The 25,059-nt window shown below is 52.7% G+C and overlaps 1 protein-coding gene across 7 annotated transcripts in view; it reads right to left on the bottom strand.

The window, feature by feature from the left end:
- The window catches only part of CYRIB (CYFIP related Rac1 interactor B), a 142,620-nt gene extending 128,455 nt beyond the window's left edge, over window positions 1-14,165 (bottom strand). For 3 of the 7 annotated variants that reach the window (XM_045812219.2, XM_045812224.2, XM_045812221.2), the window contains exon 1: window positions 13,877-14,074. Coding sequence is in view for 1 of the 7 variants with exons in the window: in XM_087864620.1 (XP_087720746.1) it covers window positions 6,824-6,956 (133 nt within the window). In the remaining 6 variants the exon portion in view is untranslated. Of the gene's footprint in view, window positions 1-6,823; window positions 6,972-13,876; window positions 14,077-14,119 lie in introns of those variants that run through there. The other 4 variants (XR_015725683.1, XM_087864620.1, XM_087864621.1 and 1 more) reach the window with 3 other exon arrangements.
- Window positions 14,166-25,059: the final 10,894 nt, after the last annotated feature.

The raw sequence follows: 25,059 nt of genomic DNA, 5'->3' as shown, positions 1-25,059 counted from the left end.
ATACCCTTAACCTTTTGCATATTAATACAATGATTTGTTTTTATGTCCACCCCTTCCACCGTCCAGGACTCTGTGAGCAGTGCCTGCATCCTGCTAATCTCTGTCTCGGGGCGCCCGCCCCAAATCCTGGCCCACAGTCATGCTGAATGCATGCTTATTGCAAGTGGGAGGGGAAGAAGAGGAAGAAGGAGGAAAAGAAAACAGTGAGGATTGAGTTTTCACTCACTGGACCCAAAAAGGCTTCCCCATGGAGTCTATCTGTGGCACAGCCTTCCGAAAGCCTCCTGCAGTCTGCAGACTCCAAAGGCACAGGGACCCAAGGAAGACAGGGCCCGAGCTGGCTGAGGGGACAGGGCAGCATTTGCTGTGAGGAACAGAGCCCACAGTACTGTACCCAGCACACAGTAGGGGCTCTGGATGCATTTGGTGAATGAAAGACCATTGCTACAGGTAAGACGATGGAAAGCCTGGAACAAGGCAGCATGGCTGGTCTGGAGGAGACCCAACTTGGGGACCACCTCATAGAGAGGATGGTCCTCACTCATGGAGAACCAGTGTTTTCCTTCACTCAGCTCCACAGCAGAAGGCCCAGGGTGACACACTAAGTTGTCGCTCACCGCACAACACAACCCCAGGTGGCTTCCAGGAACTTTGGAGAAATCCGGAGAGGGTCATACAAATGAGAAGATGCTTAAACACGTGGGGGGGGGGGGGGGGACAGAGAGGGGAAGACAGGTTATGTGGCCACCACGAGAACAGGCTAATTCTGAGAGTACAAGAAATTCTAGCCTCCAGAATAAAGGAGGGATGAGGCCTCAGTAAGGCTCCTCCCCTTCGTTACGCTGTGTCTCTGACTTTCCGGTTTCCCTGTCGGCCTGAGGTGCATCTGAGAGGAGACCACCAAGTGGCGTTTAAGAGCAGCCAGGGCTAAGAAATTAAGTCCCAACTCTGGTCCTGACCAGCTGCGCAGCCTGGGACAGATCACCCAACCTCTCTGGGCTTCAATTTTCTGAAAAAAGTATGCAAGCATTCTGCAAACACTCTTGGAGCAAGGCCTGCTGTGAGCCTGACCTGAGGACCTGAACCAGAGAAAGGCCCAGCCTTAGGGCCTTGCGATGGTTAATGGAAAAGGCCACAGCATAAACACAAAGCACTGTACGGATGCGAAGTGTTGTGATTAGACCTTATTTGCTGTCACATAAACCACTTTCTGACTTTTTCCTCTTCCTTTTTTTTTTTTTTTTTTTAAGATTCAAGACATAGTGTTTGGTCAATGCTAAGTAGAACAGAGAGCCAGGAAGCTCATCTTTAATTCAGTGCTGACAATACTCAGCTCAGCTCAAACTTGGCAAAAATGCTTTCTTCCAGCACATCTATTCATAGACGTCTGTTCCTAGAGTTAGCTCTCAATTATTCAGTCTAACAGAGGAATTGTCCCATGCTCTGAGAAAGGCGTGCAGGACGACAGGAGGGAGGGGGAGGAGGGAGAGGGAAGGAAGGGCGAGAGGAGAGCAGGGCAGACCTAAAAAAGACCGCTCTCCCCCCCAGAAAGCAGACACAGCCCCCTGAAGGGTGCAAGGTGATGGTGCCCTCAGGGTAGGGTCATTAGGACAGGGACGTGGGGAGGTGACAGACATATTACCCAACTCACTCCTGAGTAAGGAGTGCTTCGTGATGGTCTCTCCATAGGTGAAGAGGGGGAGGCTCGGGGGAGCAAAGTGGCAGCTAGAGGCAGTGGCACAGCTGGCCTGTGCGCCCAGTAGAGCCCCCTCAGGAGCCCCCGAAACGGAGACCCCAGGGAAGTGCAACCGTGGAGGGCCAGAGGCTTCACCCTTTCCCAAGGGCTCCACCTTGCACTGAACCTCCTACTTGCTGAGCGGAAAGCCATCTCTCCACCAGGTGCTGATGGGGATTTGGGGGTGGGGGTGCCGGGCACCCTGCTGTCGCCAGCTTTTCACACTGTGCTCTGGTCCTTCCCTTTCTTCCTCTGACCCTGGACACTGCAGCACGAGGAACAGGTGTGACTCAGCTGGGGACGCCCAGGGCCAGCCCAGCAAGTGGCGAGAGCTTCAGCTCCTCCTTCGCTCACCCACAGCCCCGCACCTGCCTGATCTCCTCCACACCCCTTCCCCCCCGCAGGTGCTAGGGACGCAGCCAGTGCCCGGCAGGACAGAGGGCCACAGGAATGGGGAAAACAAGGGATGTTCGGGACCCTCATAAATGTCTGTGTGAGATGCTAAACCGTGTCCCCATTTGTATCTAAACACACCCACATAAAGATTATGAACCTCGGGGTTTTAAATGAACGCTTAAAAAAACACCCCAATTTCAATTTGCCACCCAAAGCAGAAAATGAATTCATACCCTTATCCATCAAACATCCACTGGGCACCTGCGCACCAGGTACCTTTTGATGCTCGGTGCCTTCGTGAAAAAAATGGCTAAGGAGTTTTTAACTAGAACCTCTCCAAAACGCAGGCAGAGATGACAAGTGGGCTGCATGACAGACATAGAACTTGAGAGAAAACAGCATTTTAAATACCATGGAGACTGTCTGGAAATTTGCAATCCCGGCAACGACAGTGCAGCCCCCCGCTGAGGTGCCTGGGGCTGCTCCCTCCGGGTTTCTCAGAAGGCTGCCCGTCCTTTCCGTGCCTCCTGCATCCCGCCACAGCGCCCGGGCAGCAGGTTCTCCTCCCCAGAGGTCCAGCGCAGCCCCCTCTCTCTGCATGAGCAGGAGGAGGGGGACCCACGTGCTCGTGCACAGAAGCTGGTCTATCTCCCACTGAGGACGCGCTGGACTGTGGCTCCCTCCACCGGAACCAGAAGCTCACTTTGGCCCTTAAAGACACCGCGTCACCCCAACCGTCACCCCAACCGAAAACACTTTGCTATTCTTCATGGCAGCTGTCATTCACCCCACCTTTCCCCGAAAGTAACTTCCATCGGACTCGATGAGAGTCGCTGCCATTGTGGTGTCCCCAGATGCCCTTCACCCCATCAGCTGCTAACCAGGAGGGCGGGGGGGGGGGGGTGGTGAGTCTTGAAAAGTCACAGGACCTCTGACCCCGGGTTACCTCCTTTATCAAAGGGCAGCAGTGGCTCCTTCCCCCCGGGTCTAGGACGCTCTGCACATTCAAGGACTACTGGCTGTGTCTTTCTCCAACTGTCTTCCAGTCTACCATCAGGCCTGTCAGTATCTCAATCTCGGGCGTGCCTGGGCCTCGGTTTTAGTGATTGTTCCATTCTGTTGTTTACTATTTATAAAGTGATCTAAATATTGGTTTTTCTTTCTTTCCCTGCAAACAGTAGAGCTCTAGGTTTCTTCGAAGAGATAAGAAAGGCACACAGAAGAGGGGAGGGAAGAAGGTTTCCTTCCAGTTAAAGTAATATCATAACCACACTGCAGAAAATGCATAAAAGAGAGAAAGGAAATTTATCCACATTCACATCCCCCAGCACGGCCTCAGACACCATCTTGGTGTGTACCTCCTTCCAATCTTTTTTCCTACAAATAAGTGCTTTTCTCAGTGTCCTCCCAGACTCTTGAGCCCTCATTTCAGTGGCTATAAGATATCTGATTGGAGTACTTAGTACATTTCAGACACTTAGGTTACTTCCAATTTACTATGTTATTGTGAAAGGGGCTGAACAGACCATCTCTTTTTTTAAAGATTTATTTATTTATTTTAGAGAGAGAAGGCACGAGCAGGGGCAGGGGCAGAGGGAGAGGAAGAGAGAGAGAGAATCACGAGCAGACTCCCTGCTGAGCACAGAGCCCAACACAGGGCTCAATTCCAGGACCCTGAGATCGTGACCTGAGCTGAAACCAAGAGTCAGTCGCTCAACCAACTGAGCCACCCAGGTGCCCCCTGAACTGATGATCTTTATGCCACATTCTGTCCATATCTTTAATTGCTCGTTTAGGAAAGCTTCCAAGAAATAGGTTCACTGGGTCAAAAGCTACAAATATCTTCATGGCTCTTGACATGAATTGTCATGGTTTCCCAGATGGGTCTTTAGAGGACCTGGTTGGCCACCAGCAAAAAGATACAGGTGCCTTCATGGGGCAGTGACACTGTCCACAGGCATCATGGGGTGGGGACAGGGGTATCTGCTGGGTTTTCTCTGCAGAGAGCTCTTATGGAACATTCTGGTCTCTGCACATCAGCACATGCACTCTCAGGGGTTTTTCAACTCCCCCTTGTTGAGTGGGAGCTCCACAGTACACACAAGAATAAGCTCCAAAGTGGAATCAGATACTCCCTCCCTCCTGTCCCAACAGCTACTTAATATGACGGGCGACGGAAGATCAGGTTCCTTTTCTTTCGGTTTTAAGTGTCCAAGGTCTTGAGACAAAGATCAATTTACCCGAGAGAGGCATTTTCCAGCCACATTCCTGGTCACGAAGGGAGTTGCTGGCGGAAGGGGGGTGGGGATACTCAAAGGTCATACCTTGTTTATCCCTCATTTACTTCTGCAAGGGGGAGGTCTAGGGTAAAGTCACAAGTATGCAAATGCCGTTTTTCTACACTTCCCCTGCATTTCATCACCGCAACTTTGAGAAACTGCTGCTTGGGAAAGAGAAGGTCCCACTGGGAGGCAGTGCCTCGGGGAGTCGGGTCATCTCCCAAGGTTCCGGGGTCCCTCTGGGGCTCAGGAGCCTTCTCAGATCAACTCCAGATTGGGGCATTCAACCACATCCTTGAGCTGTGCAGTATCAATGGCACTCACAAAGGTCCCACTCCAGGGGCTGCTGTGACCAGACACTTGGCTTTTATTAAAAAAAAAAAAAAAAAAATAGAGTCAGGCCTCACTAGCCTGAAAGAGGCCACCTCTGTCTGTCTACTGAGTCTGACACATGACACAGGACAGCTGGTCCCCCCAGCATTCTCTCCAAAGTCAATCACACTCAAGCCAGAGAGACCCCTGGAATAGTCACGCATACCTACGTGATACACGTAGCCCCACTGGGTCGGACGGCTGCATGTTCTGAAGAAGTCCCCGACGCACCACAACGAAAATGGGATCATATCCCAAGCTACTGTAACTCAGCCACATTCAGCTCTACTCAAATGGCCAAACGGGATTTTTTTAATTTTTAGAAGTTAGTAAGGGGCGCCTGGGTGGTGCGGTTGGTTAAGCATCCGACTCTTGGTTTCAGCTCAGGTCGTGATCTCAGGGTCCTCGAATCGAGCCCCACGTCAGGCTCCATGCTCAGCGGGGAGTCTGCTTGAGCTTCTCTCTCTCCCTCTGTCCCTCCCCCGTTCACACTTTCTCTTTCTCTCTCTCAAATGCATGAATAAATCTTAAAAAGAAATAACAGAAGTTTAAATAATGAAAAAGTGTATTTTGCCTGTGGTACTTAACGTGTATTGGTTTTATTTTTTGGATATTCTACTCAGTTGTACGTCATACACTGCTGTCTGTGCTATACATCTACTCCGACCTGTTACTGCACGGCATCGCGGACATGAAATCACACGTAGGCAAACTATCCCTCAGGGACAAGCTGGGAGACTATCTGGGATCATTTTCACCATGTAGTGCTGACTTCTGAAAGTCATGATTAAGACGTGACTCCATGTAAGGTTTCCTCTCCCTCGGTGCTTTTAGGTCTGTAAGGTAGTGGCGGACAATCAGTCTCAGATCACAACAGGAAACCAGGCCTCCCAGGCCGGCCAGTGCCGCTGAGGAGTGGGGGGTGGGGAGAAGGCCCCTGGCTTTATAACCTGCCTACCAAGGACAGGTGGGCTGGGCATGAAAACTTGCCCTGGCACTGCGCCCGAGCTGGCTGTCCAAACAGGTCCCACGTTAGAGAAGAAATCAGCGCTGTCCGAGTGCAATTTCCAGACATCGCACCCCTGACCTCCTCAGCACCTTGGGCAGTGGCCCTGGGACCGTCACCTCCGGCTAGGAGATGCGTCCTCTTTTACTGCCCATCTCCCGACCTATGCCTTACAGATTCCCTTTCCTACGTGAGCCATGGCCTGAAAAAGCCTGGGAAGGAGGGGACTAGGTGATCTTCAATATCCTTTCCTTCTGAGCACCAGCCACCCCACCCCCAGCACACCCAGAGTTACAAACAGATGGTACAGGGGCAAGAGAGGACAGTACCTGGGGGGTTCTCCAACTGGGTCTCTAACAGAGACCTCTGCACCAGTATCACCTGAGAGAGCTTGTCAACAATGCGGCTTCTTGGCCCTTCCACCCAGGAAGCATAAGCACACCACGTCATGTCAGATGAAACGAGTACTGGGGAAGAGGGAACGAACACATGCACAGAATGTTCTGGCAAGTTCACAGATTGAAATCGGATGGGAGGAACCAGAAGTATTAATACTATGTCCACTTATTTTCTCAAGACTACAACAACCAGTATCCAAACACGGAGATTCTCCTTTCAAATTCAACCCGCCGCCAAAGCATGAGCCCACAGCACCTATCTCCCCCCACATCTTTCTCTTGTGGGGGTGCCCGCAGACCATGCGATGTGCTTAAGTTCCCAACACCAAATGCATCGAGAGCTGTATTAATAGCACGAGTCAGTTTCACACTGAATTTACCAAAACACCTCAGCACTCAGATTAGCCCAAGTCATCCATCTACTTGCAGTGCTCCGTAATGCTGACTTTCCTTGGCCATAGTAGGTGGCTTTGGTGACGGTGGTGGCCGAGATGCCTACATGAAAACCACCCCGTTCCAAAGCAGCATCGAGCAGCAACAGCGGCTACTCTTTGCAGACAGCTCCCTTTGGAGATTTTTGGAGTTACAGCCGAGGTTCGCTTGAAAGAGGAAGTCAAAATAGGGGGTGGGCACTCACGGTGGCGGGGTACGTTTTCCTTCCGGCTCCGAGTTTTCTCAGCGTCCTCGCCTGTGAGATGGGGACAACATGACCCACCTCGCACAGACCCTGTGACCGTCAGAAATAAAATATGCAGATATACGTTGTCCATGCTCAACAGGGAAAGCTGTTACCATTTCAGGGGAGACCAAAACCCACCACGTGATGCTCATGGGAGCCCTATGATCCGGGAGGCTTTTGCCTGAGCCCTAACCTCTCTCCTGCCCCACTTCCATCAGCCCGCTGCTCTGTCCTGTCTGGTGTCAAGGGACTCCCCACTGCTATCCTGTCCCCAAAGCCAGCCAGAGAGCTTCTCTGGTTCCTGGGTGACAAGAATGGACCTGGGGGGGCAGGGGGCTGGGCCTGGGTTAGCCCAAAGAAACAAAGCCTTCCTCTTCTCAAGTTGCACAGCTCCTTAGAGACTTGTGTGGGTGGCAGTGGGACACACACCCTGTACCCCCCACACAGACCCATCACAGGGCCTAGCACACAGTAGGTGTTCGCCTAATTCTAGTCACCGTATAGCAGGATGCATCTGGTAATGCATCTGCATTACCAACTGAACACTGACACCGAAGGCCTGCTCAGCAAGGACTGGAAAACGTCACTCGGCTTTCATTCACAAGCCCGTGTGATCTTAGACACACAGCCTGGCCGCTGGGGCCTCCGGGGTTCAGAGCAATACACGAAACCGGAGTTCAGGAGAGCAGAGCAGACATTTTAGGATGTTACTGACCGAGTTTCACTTCCACATCGTCTTCTGCATTCAACTTCCACTCTGGTTTTGAGCAAAGCTGGGGCCGCGCAGAGACAGTCAGGAAAAGCCTCCGATAGCGGCAGGCTCCTCTCCCTGAGGCCGGGTGGGGAGCGGCCTTAAACTCTAGAGCACCTCTCAGCCGTCAGGCCCTGAGCCAGGCGCAGTCAGACGCCTTCTGACGCAAGAGCACAACAGGCTGCAAAGCAGGCACTGAGATGCCAGAGGAGGGTGTGCGACCTCCGAGCCGCACTGCAAGGGAACCAGGCGAGCCGACACGCAGTTGGCCCTGGCTGCCCAGCTCTGCACCCTGCCAGCCTCCCCGAGCAAAGGAGACCCCCCAGTGGGGCCAGCCACAGTGTCTGGTTTTACGTAAAGCCACCGCAACAGGGTGATGTTATCTTCCAGAAACATCTGCCTCCCGTCAAGTTCAGACCTTGTATCTCTGCCAAGCGGACGGCCCTGGCCCAACACTTGCACTGGACACACCAGTCCTCGCTCACCTGTGATGAGGGCCTGCAAGAGGGGGACCTTTGGGGAGTGTTCCCGCCAGGGACTAGCTAGCAGCTTACATGCACATGGCCTCACTGAGTCCTTCAAAGTACCCGGAGAGGCGGGCGTGGTCAGCCCCACTTCCGCTGTGACAGTCCCGGCTCAGCAAGGTGAGGGACTGGCCCGAGGTCACACCACGGCTGAGTGGCAGGGCTGGGGCTCCGGGAGCTCCTCGGGGTGGCAGTGTCTGCTGAGTGGGCATTGGGTTTAAATTCCAAAGAGCTCCAAGTGGCCAGACAGAGCCAGTCCCAGGGGCTCCCTGAAGCAGATGAGCAAAGACGCGTGCTGCCCAAGCCTCCTCCCGTCCTTGAGTCCTGCGCATAAATGCACCCCACTGTACTCCCCACATCTCACGATGCGGGGGAGGGGGGGCAAGCGGGCCATCAGCCTCTGAGGGCATGTGAACTCGATGCTGTTGCTTTCCCTGCCTTGGGCCTTCTTTTTCACTGTGGATTTAAGTGCTTAGTCCTTTGCTGAAGGAAGGCCACAGCACTGATACCACTGAGCTGGGACAGGGCACCCAGCCGGCACCAGTCCCTGGGCTGGGGCTGCCTTGCACCGAAGACCGCCCCAAGACACTCACAGGCAGACACCGTGGAGCCATGTGGAAAGGCCCGGCTAAGACCCAGGTTCCAGGCCTGATTGGGCCTCTTGGGCAAGATGCTTCCCCTTCTGGGTCCCAGTTCCCTCATCTGTTAAGTTGAGAGTCCTGGACGCCTAACCCCTGACACTCTGAGCATGAGCTTCCTGCTCGATCCTTCCAGCCCAAACCACGTGTGAAGACCTGTTGCACTCACACTGCCTCCCTTCCCGCCTCAACTGCTCCGAGGGTACAGGCCTTGTGGTAGATAATGGGGGCTCTCTTCTTGCCACCCCTTTGTGTTCTCACTGGACTCTGCTCTAGGCCTCCATCTTTTTAATCGTGTGTCATGGGCAAGGCTGCCTCTTCCACTAACTGAACTATCAGCTGCCTTCAGACCCTCGGGTGTCGTATTCAGATTCACATCCATGTCAGTCCAGGTCCTGAACGAATGACGGGAGTGGGGGCCTCCATGCTCTCCCTACTTAAAGTGTGGTCCACGGACCAGAGCTTCCTATGGGAAAGCGTAAAGAATGCAGAATCTCAGCACACCCCCAGCCTCTGACTCAGAATCTGCAAAGGAACCCCAACTGATCTGGGGGCACACTCCAGTCTGGGGAGCACTGTTCCAAGGTGCTCCCCGGCTCTGACTTGCCCCCACCCCACATCCCTTGCTCTGACCACCTAGAAGCCTTCCAACTTATGGACCTTAGCAGGACTCACTAAAAAGCAGCCCGTCATTAACCAAAAGAGATTTGTCTTAGGAACCTTCTAGAAGAAACAGGATCTGAAATGTACAGGCCCTAGGGTGATTCCTGCCCTGTGTTACCCGCTGGCTCCCCATCCCCACCCCCCAAGTCTCAAGGAAGCTCAAGCAGCTCTCGAAAATGTTGAGGTCCCTTACCCTTGGTTCTGTGGATTTGGCTACCGTCACCCTCTCCACCCGCCAGCCCCTATAAATGGATGATTGCCCAGCTGCCAATGTCCTCCAACAGAGACAAGCAGACCGGCGGGCCACCTGCCCCTCAGGAGCCCTGTGTCCATGCTCAGAAAATCCTCCTCCCTCATTCTCTACTCTTGACATTTATTCAACTTGCAAAGAAAAGAAACTTTTCCAAAACACATTTCTGGTTTTTTAATAAACCCTGCAATTCCTCTAATGGTTTCAGATCATCTTAAATATTTATTAAAATCATTCTCAGCCACACTTCTTTAAACAAATCTCGTTGACTTCGATTATTTATATATTTACGAACATGATGTCTCCTTTCCTTGGAGCAGATGGCAGCTAGTAAGTCTTTGGAAAGGAGAAAAAAAAAATCAATGGGACGGAACGTAAACTCAGTGACTCCCCGATTTACTCTTCTTGACAAGCTCTGGTACAATTATCTTCCCATTCAGTGGAAGCGCCATATGACGGCCAGTCAAACCAAACCAACGACTGGTTTGGGAAAGCATGGCGCCCTGAACTGGAATCTAGCCTGGAACTGCCAGCCCAGGGCTCAATTCCCAGGGGGAACTGGAGCCCTGTTCATAGAGGGACAGGACAATGGGGCAGGGGTGGGGATGGAAAGAGCCGTGGGGACGGGGAGACAGGAACCCACACTGGCACAGCACCTCCTCTGCGCCATGCACGGTGCTGGGAGGTGCTGCACGTGACATCAGAGCTGATCTTCACAACACCTCTCACGTTCGAGCTGAAGAAGGCCCAGAGAGAGAGGACAAAGCTTGTCCAAGGTCACAGAGCTAGTAAGCAGCAGGACCAGGAGGCGAACCCAGGCAGGCCGGGCCCTAAGGCCATAGCCACACTGCCGCTACAAGTGGACCAGGACAACAGGAAAGATGTAATTGCCCTTAACCTCATGTGTTCTGGGCTACAAAGTTACTATCTTTCTTTCAACCTGGAGAGGCCCGTCACCCCTCTCCAGACCATCAGAAACTTCATTCCCAAGCACCAGGAACTCTGCCTATCTGAGAATCTGAGGGACTCAGGTGTTGGCGTTAAAGCTGGAGGGGTCCATGCAAAGGTGATGAGAACACAGGAAGTGAGTGCCGTGAGCACACCAAGAGTTAACTTTAGGAGACAGTGAAGAAAAGAAGACCTTTGCCCTCAGCAATGGATGAAAAAACGCCATCTGAACACGGGCCTTTATCCAGCGGGGCCAGACAGGGAAGGTGAAAGAGAATGCCATCAGCCAGTCCCCTCTCACCTCAGTGTACTTCTCTGGAGAAACTCCAAGCCCAGTGAAAACAGAGACATGGGTCTAGACTTCGAGAAGCTCCAGCTGAGGAAGCAGATGGTGATCGCCATTTAGCAGGGGTCTCGGCTACGGGCGTCACACTGCCGCGTGAGCAGAACAACCCCATGCTGCACGGTCCCATTTTACAGATGAGAACACTGAGGCTCTGACGCTTGCTGAGCGGCCGATGGGCAGTAAGGGGCAAAAGTGAGCATGTGGACCTGGGTCTTGCCCTCTTACTCAGGAACCTGTGACACGGACCGGCTGGAGCGGAGATGATTTTGCCTGTTGGCGGATGAGGAAAAGGGGGTCCCAGGCGTGCAGCGACCTCCCGAAGGCTGCCTGACCAGCGGTGAGCTAACGCGGACCCATCTGAAATCTGATTTGTCACTGACACGACACTGCCTCCACAGCGCTCCCTGCAAGACGGTTTCCCTGAAGACGGCCAAGTCCCAGGCTGCCGGAGCCACGGGACCGGGGTCTCCTCAAACAAGGAGGTGACAGCAATGCTCAAATTGAGGCCGTGTGACACTGGCGTCCCTCATGAGTCCTTCCTGTCACGGTGTCTGGATCCTGAAGTAAGAGCTGTCAGAGGCTGGGATTCCAGAATGAGGGATCAAAATGCACTTGGGAGGAACTGTCAAAGAACAATTTCAAGGTCACCTATGGGCCAGTGCCCTGACCTTGAGGTGGAGACCGAATGTACCTTCGTAAAGAGCAAAGGGGGGGGACCATCTCTCTTTTGTTCGGCTGTCACAGAATGTGTACCGTGTATCCAAGCACATGCCAGCCTGCCAGGTGCCAGGGGAAACACAAAGGCCATTCAGAAGGGAGCAGAGCTCACAGAAAAAAGGGAGAGCGTGCTGTGGATGGAAGATGGGCAAGGATCCTGAATCAGCCGCTTCCTGGCTGAGGGTATGGGGCCAAGTCCTGCACCCTCGCTAAGTCCTGCAAAATAAGAATAAAACCTCTCCTTGATGGTAACCGTGACCACTCCACATCTTAAAACTGAATCTGCACGTATCAAACGTCAGCAGGCTGCCTCTTAGAATAGTAGCAGCACCCGGGCTCACCTCCTGCCCTCCGGATGTGAAGAATGTCACAGCTAAGATCCAAAGAGAGGTGCACAGAAACCTTTGGGAGCTGAGAAAGAAGGGCCGGCTGTCAGAGAAGCAAAATTACCTGAAAATCTCCCAAAGTGAAGTGCAGAAACCCATACCAGGCCTTTATCTGAAGGCCATTTCCAAGTCGCCCTGTGCCTTAACCCACCCTGGTCTCCTTCAGCACACACACTGCTCCTCCCCATGCCAAAAGTCTGGCAAGATCTGGAAAATGCAAATTCCAACACGCCTCCCCAGGAAGAAAACTCAGGCCAGCTGACCACTCCCGCATGCCCTACCAAGGAAGAAAACCACCTCTCCCCGGTTCCCTCCATGTTTACCAGGAACCCCCAAGTCTGGGAAAACAGCCCAGCTGTTAGCCCTGGCAACCCTCTGCGGACAGTCATCTGGCGGTGGCAATCAACATGATGCTTCCTTTTCATTTCCACAGAATGCAATCTTTCAAGAATAGGAGAGGCTCAAAGTCAGAGTTTAAGCTCCTTTTCACAAGGAATCAATATTTTCACAAGATAATCCTTCTCTGGGGAGGGGATGGATTACACAGATCCCAGGTGGCAAAATGTGGCTCTCCCCGGATTGTGGGATGGATGGTCCTGGGCAAGGAAGCCAAAATGTAGACCCACCCCCACTCACTTCTCAAGATTCACGATCCAGCTCTTCATTTCACAGATATCTACCCACAGCCTCCCAGGTGCCCAGGGACCCCTTCTAGGCGGCGAGGATACAGAAATTAAAGGGGAGGCGATTGACAATGACACTTCCCATTACTGCGCCCCCTCCAGGCCAGGAAGTCCACACTCACTTTCTCTAGGCCCTACTCAAAGCACCCATTTTACAGACAGCCGTCTAAGACTCAGAGAGGGTAAGCGATTCGTCCAAGGTCACACAGCTAGTAAGGTGGCAGGGCCAGGAATTAAGCATAGGTGCAAAGTCCACGTGATACTCCCCAGCGGGGCCTCCTTCCCGCTCAACTCCTCCCCCATCGGTTCCATTTCTTGCAGCAGGGTGGGGATCAAAGCCGCCACCCCCCACCCCCCCCCCCCCCCGCACCAGGCTCCAACCAGGGAAGTCCCCGGTTCCTCTTTCCTCCCACTCTTAGGACGGGACACACAGGTTCGCTACCCACTGTGTGTGAACACAGCCCCAGGAAAGCCCTGCAGGCTGCAAGGGCATCCACCCGATTGCACTGAACTTCCATTAAAAAAAAAAAAAAAAAAGATGATGAAAAGATAAAGGGCAAAGAGGAAGTGCTCTTTAAACATAGGCGGGTGGTTACCCCAGGAGGAAGTCTTAAGGCCAATGGAGATTTCGTTCACCCCCTCTAGTTCCTCTATTCGAAGCGGCTGGCCTTCCAGCCCCCAATGCAAGTTGGCCGGGGGCTGCACTGCGCGGGGGCTAGACCCTGCGCCCTCACCTGGCGCGCAGGAGGGGTCGGGGTGGGGGGCGGCCACCCCGAGCGCTCCCTCCCTCCCGGCGTGGGGCCCCGCCGCCCGCTCCCCGCAGCTGGGTGGACCCGGGCGGCGGCCCCGCGGCATGTGCGCCCCCCCCCCCGCCCCGCCGCCGCCCCCCGCCCGCGCCGCGTCCTCCGGTGCCCACCGTGCCGCCCCCACCCCTGCGGCGCCCCCTCTCCCACCGCCGCTCGCCCGGCCCGCACCCCCCGTCCCCGCACCCGTCGCGCGCGCCCCGCACCCGCACCCGCACCCGCGCCGGGCGCAGGCGGCTCCGGGGGCGCGCGTGCGAGCTGGGCGGCCCGGGCGGCGGCGCGGCGGGGCCCCAGGCACGTACCTGGCGGCCGGGCAAGCGGCGAGGGGAGCGCGGCCGCGGGCGCTGGAGCGCAGGAGCCTCGGAGCCTCGGGTGCCGCCGCCGCCGCCGTTTCCGGGTTGGCCGGTCTCACGTCACCGCCACAGGTTCGCGAGCGGCCCCCGCCGCGGCGGCAGCAGCAGCAGCGGCGGCCCCGGCGAGTGCCAGGCGAGAAATAACTATAAAAGGAAGAGACGCCTCGAGGAGGAAGAGGAAACGCTGTTTACCTTCGAGAAGGCGAACCGCCGGCGCTCGCACAAAAGGAGGACGCTCGCCGACGCCGCCTCCCCCCGCGCCCCGTCCCCGCCGCATCGCGGGGCCCGGCGTCAGCGCGCGCGGCGCCCCGGGACCGCCCCGCGCCGGCCCCCACCCCAAAACCCGCGGCGGGGGCCTGGGGCCTGGGGGGCCGCGGCGGGGTGACCTTGGGCGAGTCACGGCGGGCGAGTGAGCCGCTGCATGGGCGCAGTGTCGGGGCGGGGGGGGGGGGGGGGGCTCGACGTCCCCCTGGGCCAGACCAGGAAACCCCCGCCCCAGGAGGTGCAGGGCTGGCCCAAGGTCACAGGCTGTCGGACCTGTGTACAGCTTCACGCGTCCTGCCCTGGGTCCGCTTCCCCCTCCCCTGTGCTCCGGAATGATGCCAAGCCCGCCCGGCCCCCCTCGCCACGGGGTCGGTGACAGCGACAGCGACAGCGCGGACATTCAGAACATTCGGGCCGTCAACAGATACTTATTGATGGCCTACTAAGTGCCAGGACTATTCTAGGCCCTGGGGACACAGCTGGGAACCCAAACAAAATTCTAGCCTGGGAGGCAGGGGGACAGTCAGTAAGCAAGTATCTGCTGTGTCTGGCGGTGCTAAGTGCTGTGAGGAAAAATAAATCAGGGCCAGGGGAGAGAGAGTGAGGGTACGGGTGCCATCATGAGTGGCTCTCCAAGGACTCTGAGTACAGAAAGCTCCTCTCTGTAATAACAGCGTCGGGCATTATGGAGACCTCATCTTTCCCCTTGTCTATAATGACAAAGAATACATTTTTCTCCCTGTAACAACACAACATGCCTGGGGAACTGATCTGACGTTCTTCCCTCTGCCTTGATCTCCCGCCCACCCCAAGCCCATCCTATCGCTGTCTTGAAATTCAGCCACATTTCTCAGGAATCTAGACAATGTTCTTTAAAGTGTCTTTCCACTGACCTCTAGCAGGACGTCAAGAGTTACATCAAAAACCTTCAGTGTCTTTCCACCCTCCACCTCTAGCTATCCTGGAGGAGTTGGGGGCTGGGATGTGTCCAAATCATATCAAGGGCTGGGTTATCTGATTATAACCCGCCAGTTTCTTTTACAAAGATGTCTAAACCCTTTCTCTTACCCAGGCCCAAGGCTAGGAGCTGGGGGCCCCGGGAAGATCCAATTCCAACAGGACTTGCAAGGGGCTCCAGGCCCTGTATCTGCAGGAAAGCGGCCCAGGTGGCAGCTCACAGAGGAGACAGAGGGGGAAGGGTGTCTATTCAACTTGGAAGGGAAGGAGCCCCAGAGAGGGCAGAAGATCATAAAACTCTTCCTAGAAGTTCTGAGAGGCATTTAGCTAAAGTGAAAAAGAAGCATCTGGAAGCTTGCCTGAGCGTCAGTGCCCTCATCTCTCAAGAGAGGAAGTGAGGCCTACCTCACCTAGGTGGAGAGGAGGTGACCCAGCTGGGTCTTGAACTAGGAACTTGAGTAGCAAAGGGGTTGGAATCAGAGCTGAACTGAGTCCGTTTCTTTCTTGGCCACTTACAACGTGGGCATTAATAATTCCAAACAGTTCTGAAGTTCTAACCGGTTGCTGAACGCTGTGCCCATCTAATTTCATTCTCAGAAGAGCCCCAGGAGGCAGGTTCTTCATGCTCAGTGTTATGCAAGATACCAGAGCCCAGACAGAGAGAGATGGAATTTGCCCAAGGTCAGACTAATTAGCTAGCTAGCGGTGGAGCTGGGCGTGAACCCAGGTTGTCTGGCTCCAAAGCCCAGCTCTTCACGCCGGGCCTCAGTTTGCTCACTTATTAAATGGGATTGACAATAACTGCTTCATTAGGTTGTGTTGGGCGTGGGAAATGAAACAACACGTGTAGAACCTAGCCCATTAGTCAGACCCAGGAGAGTGCTCCCAGCATTGTAATTATCATCACAATAATTGTAAAAGGCATAAGGGTAAAGACCTTTCTGGAATGCTTGGGAACTGCAAACGGTTTGGAGTGAATGTAACATAGAGTGTAAATGTAGGGGGTTGGCAAGCAGGGAAGAATCAGTGAAGGTGTGTGTGCAGGGGCTGGATCACACTTACCCTGCACTCCACTGAACTCAGAGATGTCTGAGATGAAGAGTCCAACCCGTGTGTATGAATCTCCACTCACTGGGTACAGGGAGGCTAAGAGAATGATTCGGGCCTCTGATCTTGCTCATCCAACCGGGTCCTGATAGATGTGACAAATTCAAGCAAATGGAACCTGGGGATAGTGCCTGGGAACACCTATGGCAGTTCACCCCTGCAGTGGCCTGCTCTGTCCACCTGGGGTATCAACCCAGGCAGTGACAGATAGGGCTGTGTGGGCTGCTGCATCAGAACACCAGAGCCTGGGGGGCTTACACAACAAACATTTATTTCTGATGGTTCTGGAGGCTGAGACATCCAAGATCAAGGCCCCTGCAGAGTTGGTGCCTGGTAACGGAGGGCCCCCTCTCGGGTTCATAGTCCTCATCCAGTGTGTCCTCACCTGATGGAAGAAGGGAGAGAGCCCTCTGGGGTCTCTGTCGAAAGGGCGCTCATCCCATTTACGAAGGCTTCACCCTCAGGACCTAATCACTCCCGAAGGCCCCACCTCCCAGCACCATCCCATTGGGGATTGGGTTTCAACACAAGTATCTGGGGGGTGGGAGGCAGGAAACACAAACATTCGGTCCATCATATTTGGTGTCCCGAAAAGAGCATTGATTTGGGGGTCAGGAAGTCTTGCCTGGAATTTCCAGCTGTACAGTCGTTTAACTTCTGACTCCTTTAATTTCTTCATCTGTAAAATGGGAATAATACCGTTATCTTCTGTTGTTGAGAAGAGTCTATGAGAGGATGAATGTTTAATGCTTTCTAGGCTGTAAAACAGCCTGCACATTTTAGTTGCAGTCTCAGAATCCTATTCTCCCATAGCACATGCCGTCCACACATCTTTCAAGGGAAGTAGCCAGCTCTTTCCCTCGTATCTGCAAAAGCCCTTCAAAAATATGTCTTTCCCCGTGAGCATTGGCTTTTTCGCTGGAGTGAACGCTATTACGTGTGGAAGGCAACAGAAGGCGCAGGTTAGGGGACACGGGCACTCTGTGTCCTGCTGGTTAGTGTTTTGTCATTAAGTAGGTGCCGCATGCCATGGGGGGAAAGCAAACCCAGTGATGTTTTAGTTCCCTGCTGTCAGGGTCCCGGCAGCTCTGGCCATTCAGAACACAACGGACTTAAGGGAGACCCACCACCTGAACGCACTAGGGGCTTCTGTCCTGGAAATGTGAAAGGGCCCCGTGGAAGGGGGCTGGCAGGTGGCTCGGGCAGCCCCTTTATCTTGGGGGATTCCGCTCAGGAAGGCAGACAGGGCGCTGGCCCCCGGGCTGGAGCAGGGATCTTCACCCACACAGCCCCGGAGCCCAAGCTTCAAAAGCTGATGACTGATGGTTTCCAGGGCCTGGGACAACGGGTGGTAATTGCTTAATGGACACCAAGTTTCCTTTTGGGGTGATGAAAATTCTGGAACTAGATCGAGGTGGTGGTTGAACAACATAGTGAATGTATTAAATGCCACTAAATGCTCACTTTAAAATGGTTAGCTATAGGTTATGAGATTTTCACCTGAATTTTTAAAAAGGCAGGCAGGCAGGCAGGCAGGTAGGCAGGCAGGCAGGGAGGGAGGGAGGGAGGAAAGAAGGAAGGAAGGAAGGAAGGAAGGAAGGAAGGAAGGAAGGAAGGAAGGAAGGAAGGAAGGAGGAAAACTTGGTGGGGTTTTGGGGGGGGGCTGGTGAGCAAGACCTTTAGCATATTTTCAACATTTCACAGCATCAACGATCGGGCTGCACCAACGAACTGAATGTTGGAATCACAGAAACTGGGTGCTGGAATTCCTTCTGAGCAGCTGGTTTATATAAGCGATTCTTTAACAACTGAAAATTATTAGGAACTAGTATTGAATGATGCAGTTTTGATATTATGTTTATTATTATTATTATTATAGCTTAATTTCTGTTTCCGCAAAAACGAGCATGGAGAGTGGACTAGCTCCGGGGCGAGTCTGAGAGGCCTGAGCAGCTGCAGGGCCCCAGGGAAAATATTTAGCCTCTCTGTGCCTTGCGTTTCCTGCTTCCATAAAATGTGGTGACAGTGACATCTCCACCATAGACTGCAGAGAGCATCTCTGTGTGGACCGAGTGGGATGATGTCGGGAGACTTTCACCTGGCACATGCAGGACAGGTGGCAAGTTCTTGTCACTACCTGGTACACAAAATCTTCCAAAACAGGGGTGGGGGGGGACAAGCCAAAGAAGTTCTTGGGGGAGCTCTAGAAACCACTACCTAGACTCTGGTGACTTGGGGGAGCTCTAGAAACCACCTAGACTCTGGTGACTTGGAACTACACACATGAATTTCACACATGCCTGGTATGCAGTGTATGGTGGGCAGCAGGGAGGGGACTGCGGCAGGAAGAGCCAGCCCCCCTCCCTCTCCACTCCTCTGCATGGCAGCCTGTCTCTGTACCTTAGAAAATGCCAGTTATCACTAAGAGCAAGAGCGCAGAGTCAAAACACAACAAATTCCCTGGCATCATTCAGGGCAGGAGGCAAGCAGCCTTCCCCACTGTCCCAGAGCCAAAGTCCTCACGAAAAGCTGGGAAATGTGATCCGTCACGGAAGCATCACCCAGAAGCAGTTACCTTTGGAGGAATTGCCATGTAAATGGGTCAACTTCTGTCGTCCAGAAAAAGTTAGTTATGTGGAGGGGTGATCTTGTATCAGCGGGATGGTTGGTGAGGAATCAGATGTCCCCGGTCTGATCACACTGAACTAAAACCATTCACTCAATTTAATGAGTCACGTCTCTAAGCATAAACGTCTCTCCACCCTGGACCACAAGCCCAGATGTGGTGACACTCACTCACACACTCACACACACACACACACACACACATACATGCCCACGTGCAGACACACACAGGGAGGGGAGGGTGTTTATATGAGTTATTCTTTCTAATTATGAAAGTAATGATGCTAATTCTAGAAACATCGCAAGAGAAAAGTGTAAGAAAGCAAGCAAAACCCAACCATAACGGTCCTTCCGAGTCAATTGTTCTTGCTTCACAACTTCATGTATTACCTCTCTTTTCATTGTTTTTGAAGATTTTATGTATTTATTTGAGAGAGCGAGCACGAGCAGGGGTGGGAGGGGCAGAGGGCGAGGGAGAAGCAGGCTCCCCGCTGAGTACAGAGCCTGACTCAGTGGCATGACCTGAGCCAAAGGCAGACGCTTCGCCCACTAAGCCACCCAGGTGCCCCTACCTCTTTTTAAAATGCACTTTAATACAGTTGCAATCACACTATATCCACCCTGTTGAATCTCGCTTTTTTTATTCACTTATGTGTGAGGATGTCAATCCCACAGAGGTTTAAACAATAGACCTGGCACCCTGACAGCCTGAAACCCACACGGAGAGAAGGGAAGGAGACGGAAACTACTGTTTCTCCCAGGCCGGATCCTATGTCTCATGCAGCACTGCGGGCCCTTAGCACGGTCCCCAAAACGTACCCCGTGCCGAACAAAGATGTGCGGAATGACGAATGCATGGACAAGTGGGGAAAAGAGAGTGATGTCATTGAGAAAGGGACCACTGACCTTGCCTGACAGGTCCACCACTGAGTGGGGCTTCTCTGTAGAGCTCACCCTCAGGCAGAGAAAGCCACCCAAGCAAGCGACAGGGAGAAAGGAGACTGGGGATGGGGGACAGCATGGGCCCCTGTCCTCAGGCAGTCGGGGTCCAATCTTCCGCAAAGCCTCTGCTCATGCGACAACAGGGGCCTGTCTGCAGGCTGCAAGCGTGCCCCACCCAGAGCACCGATCTCCAGGTATCATCTACCAGTCCGCGTCATCAGCAGCACCCGGGAACACACTAGAACAGTAAAGTCTCAGCTCTGCCCCAGACCGACTGACTCAGACTCAGAGGTGGGGCCCAGAGCCCTGGGTTTAACAAACCCTCCAGGGGATTCTGCCGAAGCTGGCTGGACAGCCCCTGACTTTTTCAGCCCTGGTACATCATAGAAGCACCTGTTTGTCCTCTGATCCGGGAGCCTCAGCCCAAGATTCTGAGTTAATTGATTTTGGGTGGGGCTCGGACTTCAGAACGCTCTCAGTGCCCTCGACGGCAGAGAGGCTGTCCGTGGCCATTTTATTTCCCCTGGACTCTTAGGCCTTCCCAGCCAGCGCGCCTCATCGTGACTAAGTACAGCATTGTAATCAATCACACTGACTTCTTTATTACGAAATAGTTTATGCATACAAAGCAGTGTAGAGCCACTGTACTCACGTAGCCACCATCAGCTCTGTCATATCTTGTTATACGGCCATTATTTATGGGCTGAATTTTGTCCACACCCCCCCCCCACAGTCATATATTGAAGTCTTAATCCCTCGTACCTGAGAATGCGGTTGTATTCGGAGACAGGGTCTTTAAAGAGGTGATGGCGTTAAAGTGAGGTCATAGGGATGAGCTCCAATTACCGAGAAGGGTGTCCTTACAAGAGGAGGTGAGGACGCAGACACGGACGGAGAGCAGGCTAGGTGTAGACAGCTTCATCGATGAGTCAGGGAGGGAGGCTGAGGAGGAACCCACCCTACCGCCACCCTGATCTTGGACGTCCAGCCTCCGCAATTGAGAGAAAATAAATTTCTGTTGTGTAAGCCACCAAGTCTTCGGTCCTTCGTTATGGCGGCCCCAGCGAACTGAGACAGTCATATTCAGATTCTTAAAAAAAAAAAAAAAAAAAAAAAGCCCAGAACATCACAGAGTTGGAGCTGTCTGTATCCCCTTCTGTTCCTCTTCCATCCCTCCTCCTCCGGGGGAAGCGCTGTCCTGATGTTAGCCTCTGTCCCTGTCACAGAGAGACAGCAAGGCAGTTAATACCATGGATTCTGGAGCCGCAGTAACTGGATGGAAATCTGCTTCTGCCACTGACCAGCTGTGTGACTTTGACCAATTCATCACCCTCTCTGGGGCCTCAGGGTCCTCACCTGCAGACTGGGAACACGAATAGTGTTGCATCTTGTCATGTTTTCAGGGTTAAATGAACTGGTTTTAAAACACCTAGAATAGGGTCCATGGGAGGCTCAATCAGTGAAGCGTCAGACTCTTGGTTTCAGCTCAGGTCATGATCTCAGGGTCCTGGGATCGAGCCCCACGTCGGACTCTGTGCTGAGCGTGGAGCCTGCTTAGGCTTCTCCCCGTCTCCCTCTGCCCCTCCCCCACTACTCGCTCATGCTCACTCTCTATCTAGGAAAAAAGCACCTAGAATAGCGTCTGGTGCATTAAAAGCACATACAAGTGCTTGCTAAACACATCTACACTTTTACCACATCTACATACATATGCTCTTATAAAATTGACGTGAAATATTGTTTCACATGTTTTTAACTTTACATAAACGGTATCCTTATACATAGCCTCCTGTAATGTGGGATATTTTGTTTGTTTTAGTTCCAATGGCATTTTTCCAGATGTCTCCATGTGTATAGTAGGATTCTCAGCGCCCCCACTTTACTGCTGTGGTCCGCACACGTCTTCGCTCCTCTGGTGTCTCCATTTTCCACGTGGTGTGGAAGTCTTCTGCCTCACCCAGAAAGCTCCCTCCCTCACGCTGGCCTCTTTGGACCTAGAATATTCCCCGCCTCCCCAAGAATGCCCCCCTGGCCTGCGCCAGGTCAAGCGCCCTCACCTCCTGTTCTCCCTGTAAGCCCTGGCTGCGTCTGGGACGCCATTCACGTCTGCCCGCTTGCTGGCCGGCTCTGCTTCCGTTTTCCATGGAACTGTATTCCAGAAGCTCCGCACTTCCTACACTGCAAAGGATTTCCATAGCCACGGTCTCCTGTGATGTCACTTAACAATCCTGGGATGAAGGTACGGCACGTGCCCTTCGCACATCAGAGAGGTTGAGTGACTTGCAGAAGATCACACAGCAGGTTAGAGACCATGATATCCTTCAATAAAAACCTCGTCTGATAAACCGGAAAAAAAGCAAAATGTGTGTAAAATCCCTCCATAAGCTCTGAAGCCCCACAGAATCGTAAGGTCTTTGCACCAGCCATTCGAACAGGCCTCCACCACTTCGGCCGTCCCAGGTGACGTGCCCACCTCGGAGCCGGCAGCCGCGGGGACCTCGCCCGCCAAGCGCTGGGAGCTGCCGGCCGCAGTGAATGCCGGGGGCGGGGGGCGGGGCATGTGGGAGAGACCTGTGTTTCTCAAACTGAGCCTGTCTCGGAACCACTCAGCAAAGGTCATCCACGTGCCGGGGCCAGGGCCCATCCCGCCCTATCAGACCCCCTCTGTGGGGGTGAGGCCCGGAAATCTGTGTTTTCAGCGACTCTTACGGAAGATCCTGACGCAAGGGACTCTGGGACCATGCTTTAAAGAAAACTTAATTTGTCATCTCTAGAACGGGATTCATGATATAACTCCAGTGTCATGAGCATTACATGAAATTAATTTTATAATAAAAATTTTAAAGAAGAACATAGGACTGAGAGTCTGGAGAGCTGGGCTTTCATCCTCTGTCTCTAGTGCTTCTTTCCACGCCTTTTATCCTTAAAAGGAAAAAAAATGCCTTTGAAAAGAAAGAGGGAGGGACGCCTGGGTGGCTGGGTCGGTTAAGTGTCTGCTTTCAGCTCAGGTCATGATCCCAGGGTCCTGGGATCGAGTCCTGCATAGGGCTCCTTGCTCTGCAGGGATCCTGCTTCTCCCTCCACCTGCCGCTCCCCTGCTGCCCCTGCTTGTGCTCTCTTGCTCTCTCTCTGACAAATAAATAAATAAAATCTTTAAAAATTTTTTAAAAAATAGAGTGTGATAAATTCCTATAATCATCAGAGTTCCCCTTGATGCTTTTGTTTCACAGTTTAAAAAAGTAAATCTTTGGGTGCACCCCCTGAATTGGGGAGCTGGTTCCTTCCCTCAGGAGTTTTACTAACTGTGACCAGAGCAGTCAAAGAACAGGCACCATCGCTGGGGAAGACAGCTCGCAAAAGTCACATGGCTGGCACAGGGAAGGTATTTTGGAGGGGCAGAGAGTAAAGCGATTCTTCTCCTCCCCCATCCCCTCCCCCTTCCCTTTCTTCTTCCCCTTCTCCTTCTCCTTCTCCTTCTCCTTCTCCTTCTCCTTCTTCTTCTTCTCCTCCTCTTTTTTCTTTTTCTTCTTCTTCTTCATGTTCAGTTAGCCGGCATGTAGCACATGGTGTTTTTGATGTCGTGTTCAACAATTCTTGCCAACAACTACCAGCTGGGAAAATGACACTGTTTTACCCTGAATTCTCTCTTTTTTTGGTGAAAGAGAATCATAAGCCTCAAACAGATTTTTATTTTTTGGATAGACAAAAGTTCACTTTAAACCTCATTGCAGGAAAGGAAAGAAGTCTCTGAAGGGCCGTGGGATTACCAAGTGACACTAGTCACGATCAGACGATTTTGTTAGATGCTCTACATGGCTCTTATCGGAGACCTACTTTACTAATGTATTTTCTGTTTCTTCCCACCGAATGTAAACTTCCAGAAACCGGGGATCTTGTTTTATTCCCGAGCACGCAGAACAGGGCCCGGCACCCAGCAGGTGCACCGTTAGTTACTATTTCTCAGAACCACTCATACAGCTGAAGACCTTCCTCAGCCTGGGCTGTGAGGCTGGGCAGCTGGGCTTTTCAGGAGAACCCCGTGTACTTTCTGAGCAACCTCTGACTGAAATTTCACAAAAAAGGAGGGCAAGCGAGGGAGAAAACCAAGCAAAGTGGCCAAATATAGTTGAGCACGGTGTGGAGCAGGACGGGGAGAGGCCACCCTGACCACCACTTACGTCCAGGAAAGAAAAACAGTTTGGGTGTTCATTTCTTTACAATGGTGAAAGAGCTTCGGCGTGATGAGAGAAAGATCGCCTGTCTGTTCGGCAGCTCCTCCCTCCAGAAATGCCCTTCTCTCTTCTTGCCACCAAATGGGGGCATGTCACGCCCTTCCTTCCACGGCCAACCTTCCCACGTGCTCTGTCATATCTCCATATTTTGTCGTGTTTCCATCGGATCTCTCTCTTCCTTGCTCCCTTCTCTCCTTCCATTTTTTGGTTTTCCTTTTCTTTGGGAGGAGGAGCTGGGACAAGGAAACCCTGTGTCACCTGCTGAGCCATGGCTCCCTCCCTTCTGAGAGATAACCGTTACCCTGAGTTTGCCCTTACTCATTGTATAACTATGGACAATACATAGACTTTTGTAGATTTTTCAAATGACATATAAATGGTTTCATGTTGTATGAATCCTTCTCCACCTTTCTTTTTTGCTCAACTCTATTCGTGTGGCTACATGTAGCCCTGGTGTGTTCATGGAGTGATTCACAGCGGTTCATTACCACCACGTGAAAACCCGGGAGTCTCTCTGTCTCTCCACCCCTCCGTTCCCCTCCCTCCTCCATTGCCCTGCAATGGGTGTTTTCTAGGCATGAGAAGAGCACCTAGAAAATCTGGTTAATTCGTTCCCAGCATTTATCAACGCTTTGTAAGCAAGTGTTCCACTGTGTGAAGTGACCACAGTTATTTTGTCTATTCTTTTGCAGATGACATCTGCATTATTCCAATATTTTGCTCTTTTAGACAGGGCTTTTGCAGGGATATTCTTTTCCCTGTCTCCTGTGCTCATGTAGGAAAGAATCTCATTTGTACCCAGGAGGGAAGTGGCTGGGTCATAGGCAGATATGCGTAGCTTCAAATTTACTAAAACTACTACATGCTTTGCAAAGTGGTTATGCCAAGACTCGTCACCACCAGCTTACTATATATTTTATATGTAATATATAGAATATAGATTTTTTAAATTTTTTTAAGTTTATTTTTGTGCGTGTGTTTAAGTAATCCTTACACCCAATGTGG

Source organism: Ursus americanus, chromosome 9 (assembly GCF_024610735.1).
Source record: "Ursus americanus isolate L20-20 chromosome 9, mUrsAme1.1.p, whole genome shotgun sequence".
Classification (NCBI taxonomy): Eukaryota; Metazoa; Chordata; class Mammalia; order Carnivora; family Ursidae; genus Ursus; species Ursus americanus.
This window is presented reverse-complemented; position numbering and strand designations above follow the sequence as displayed.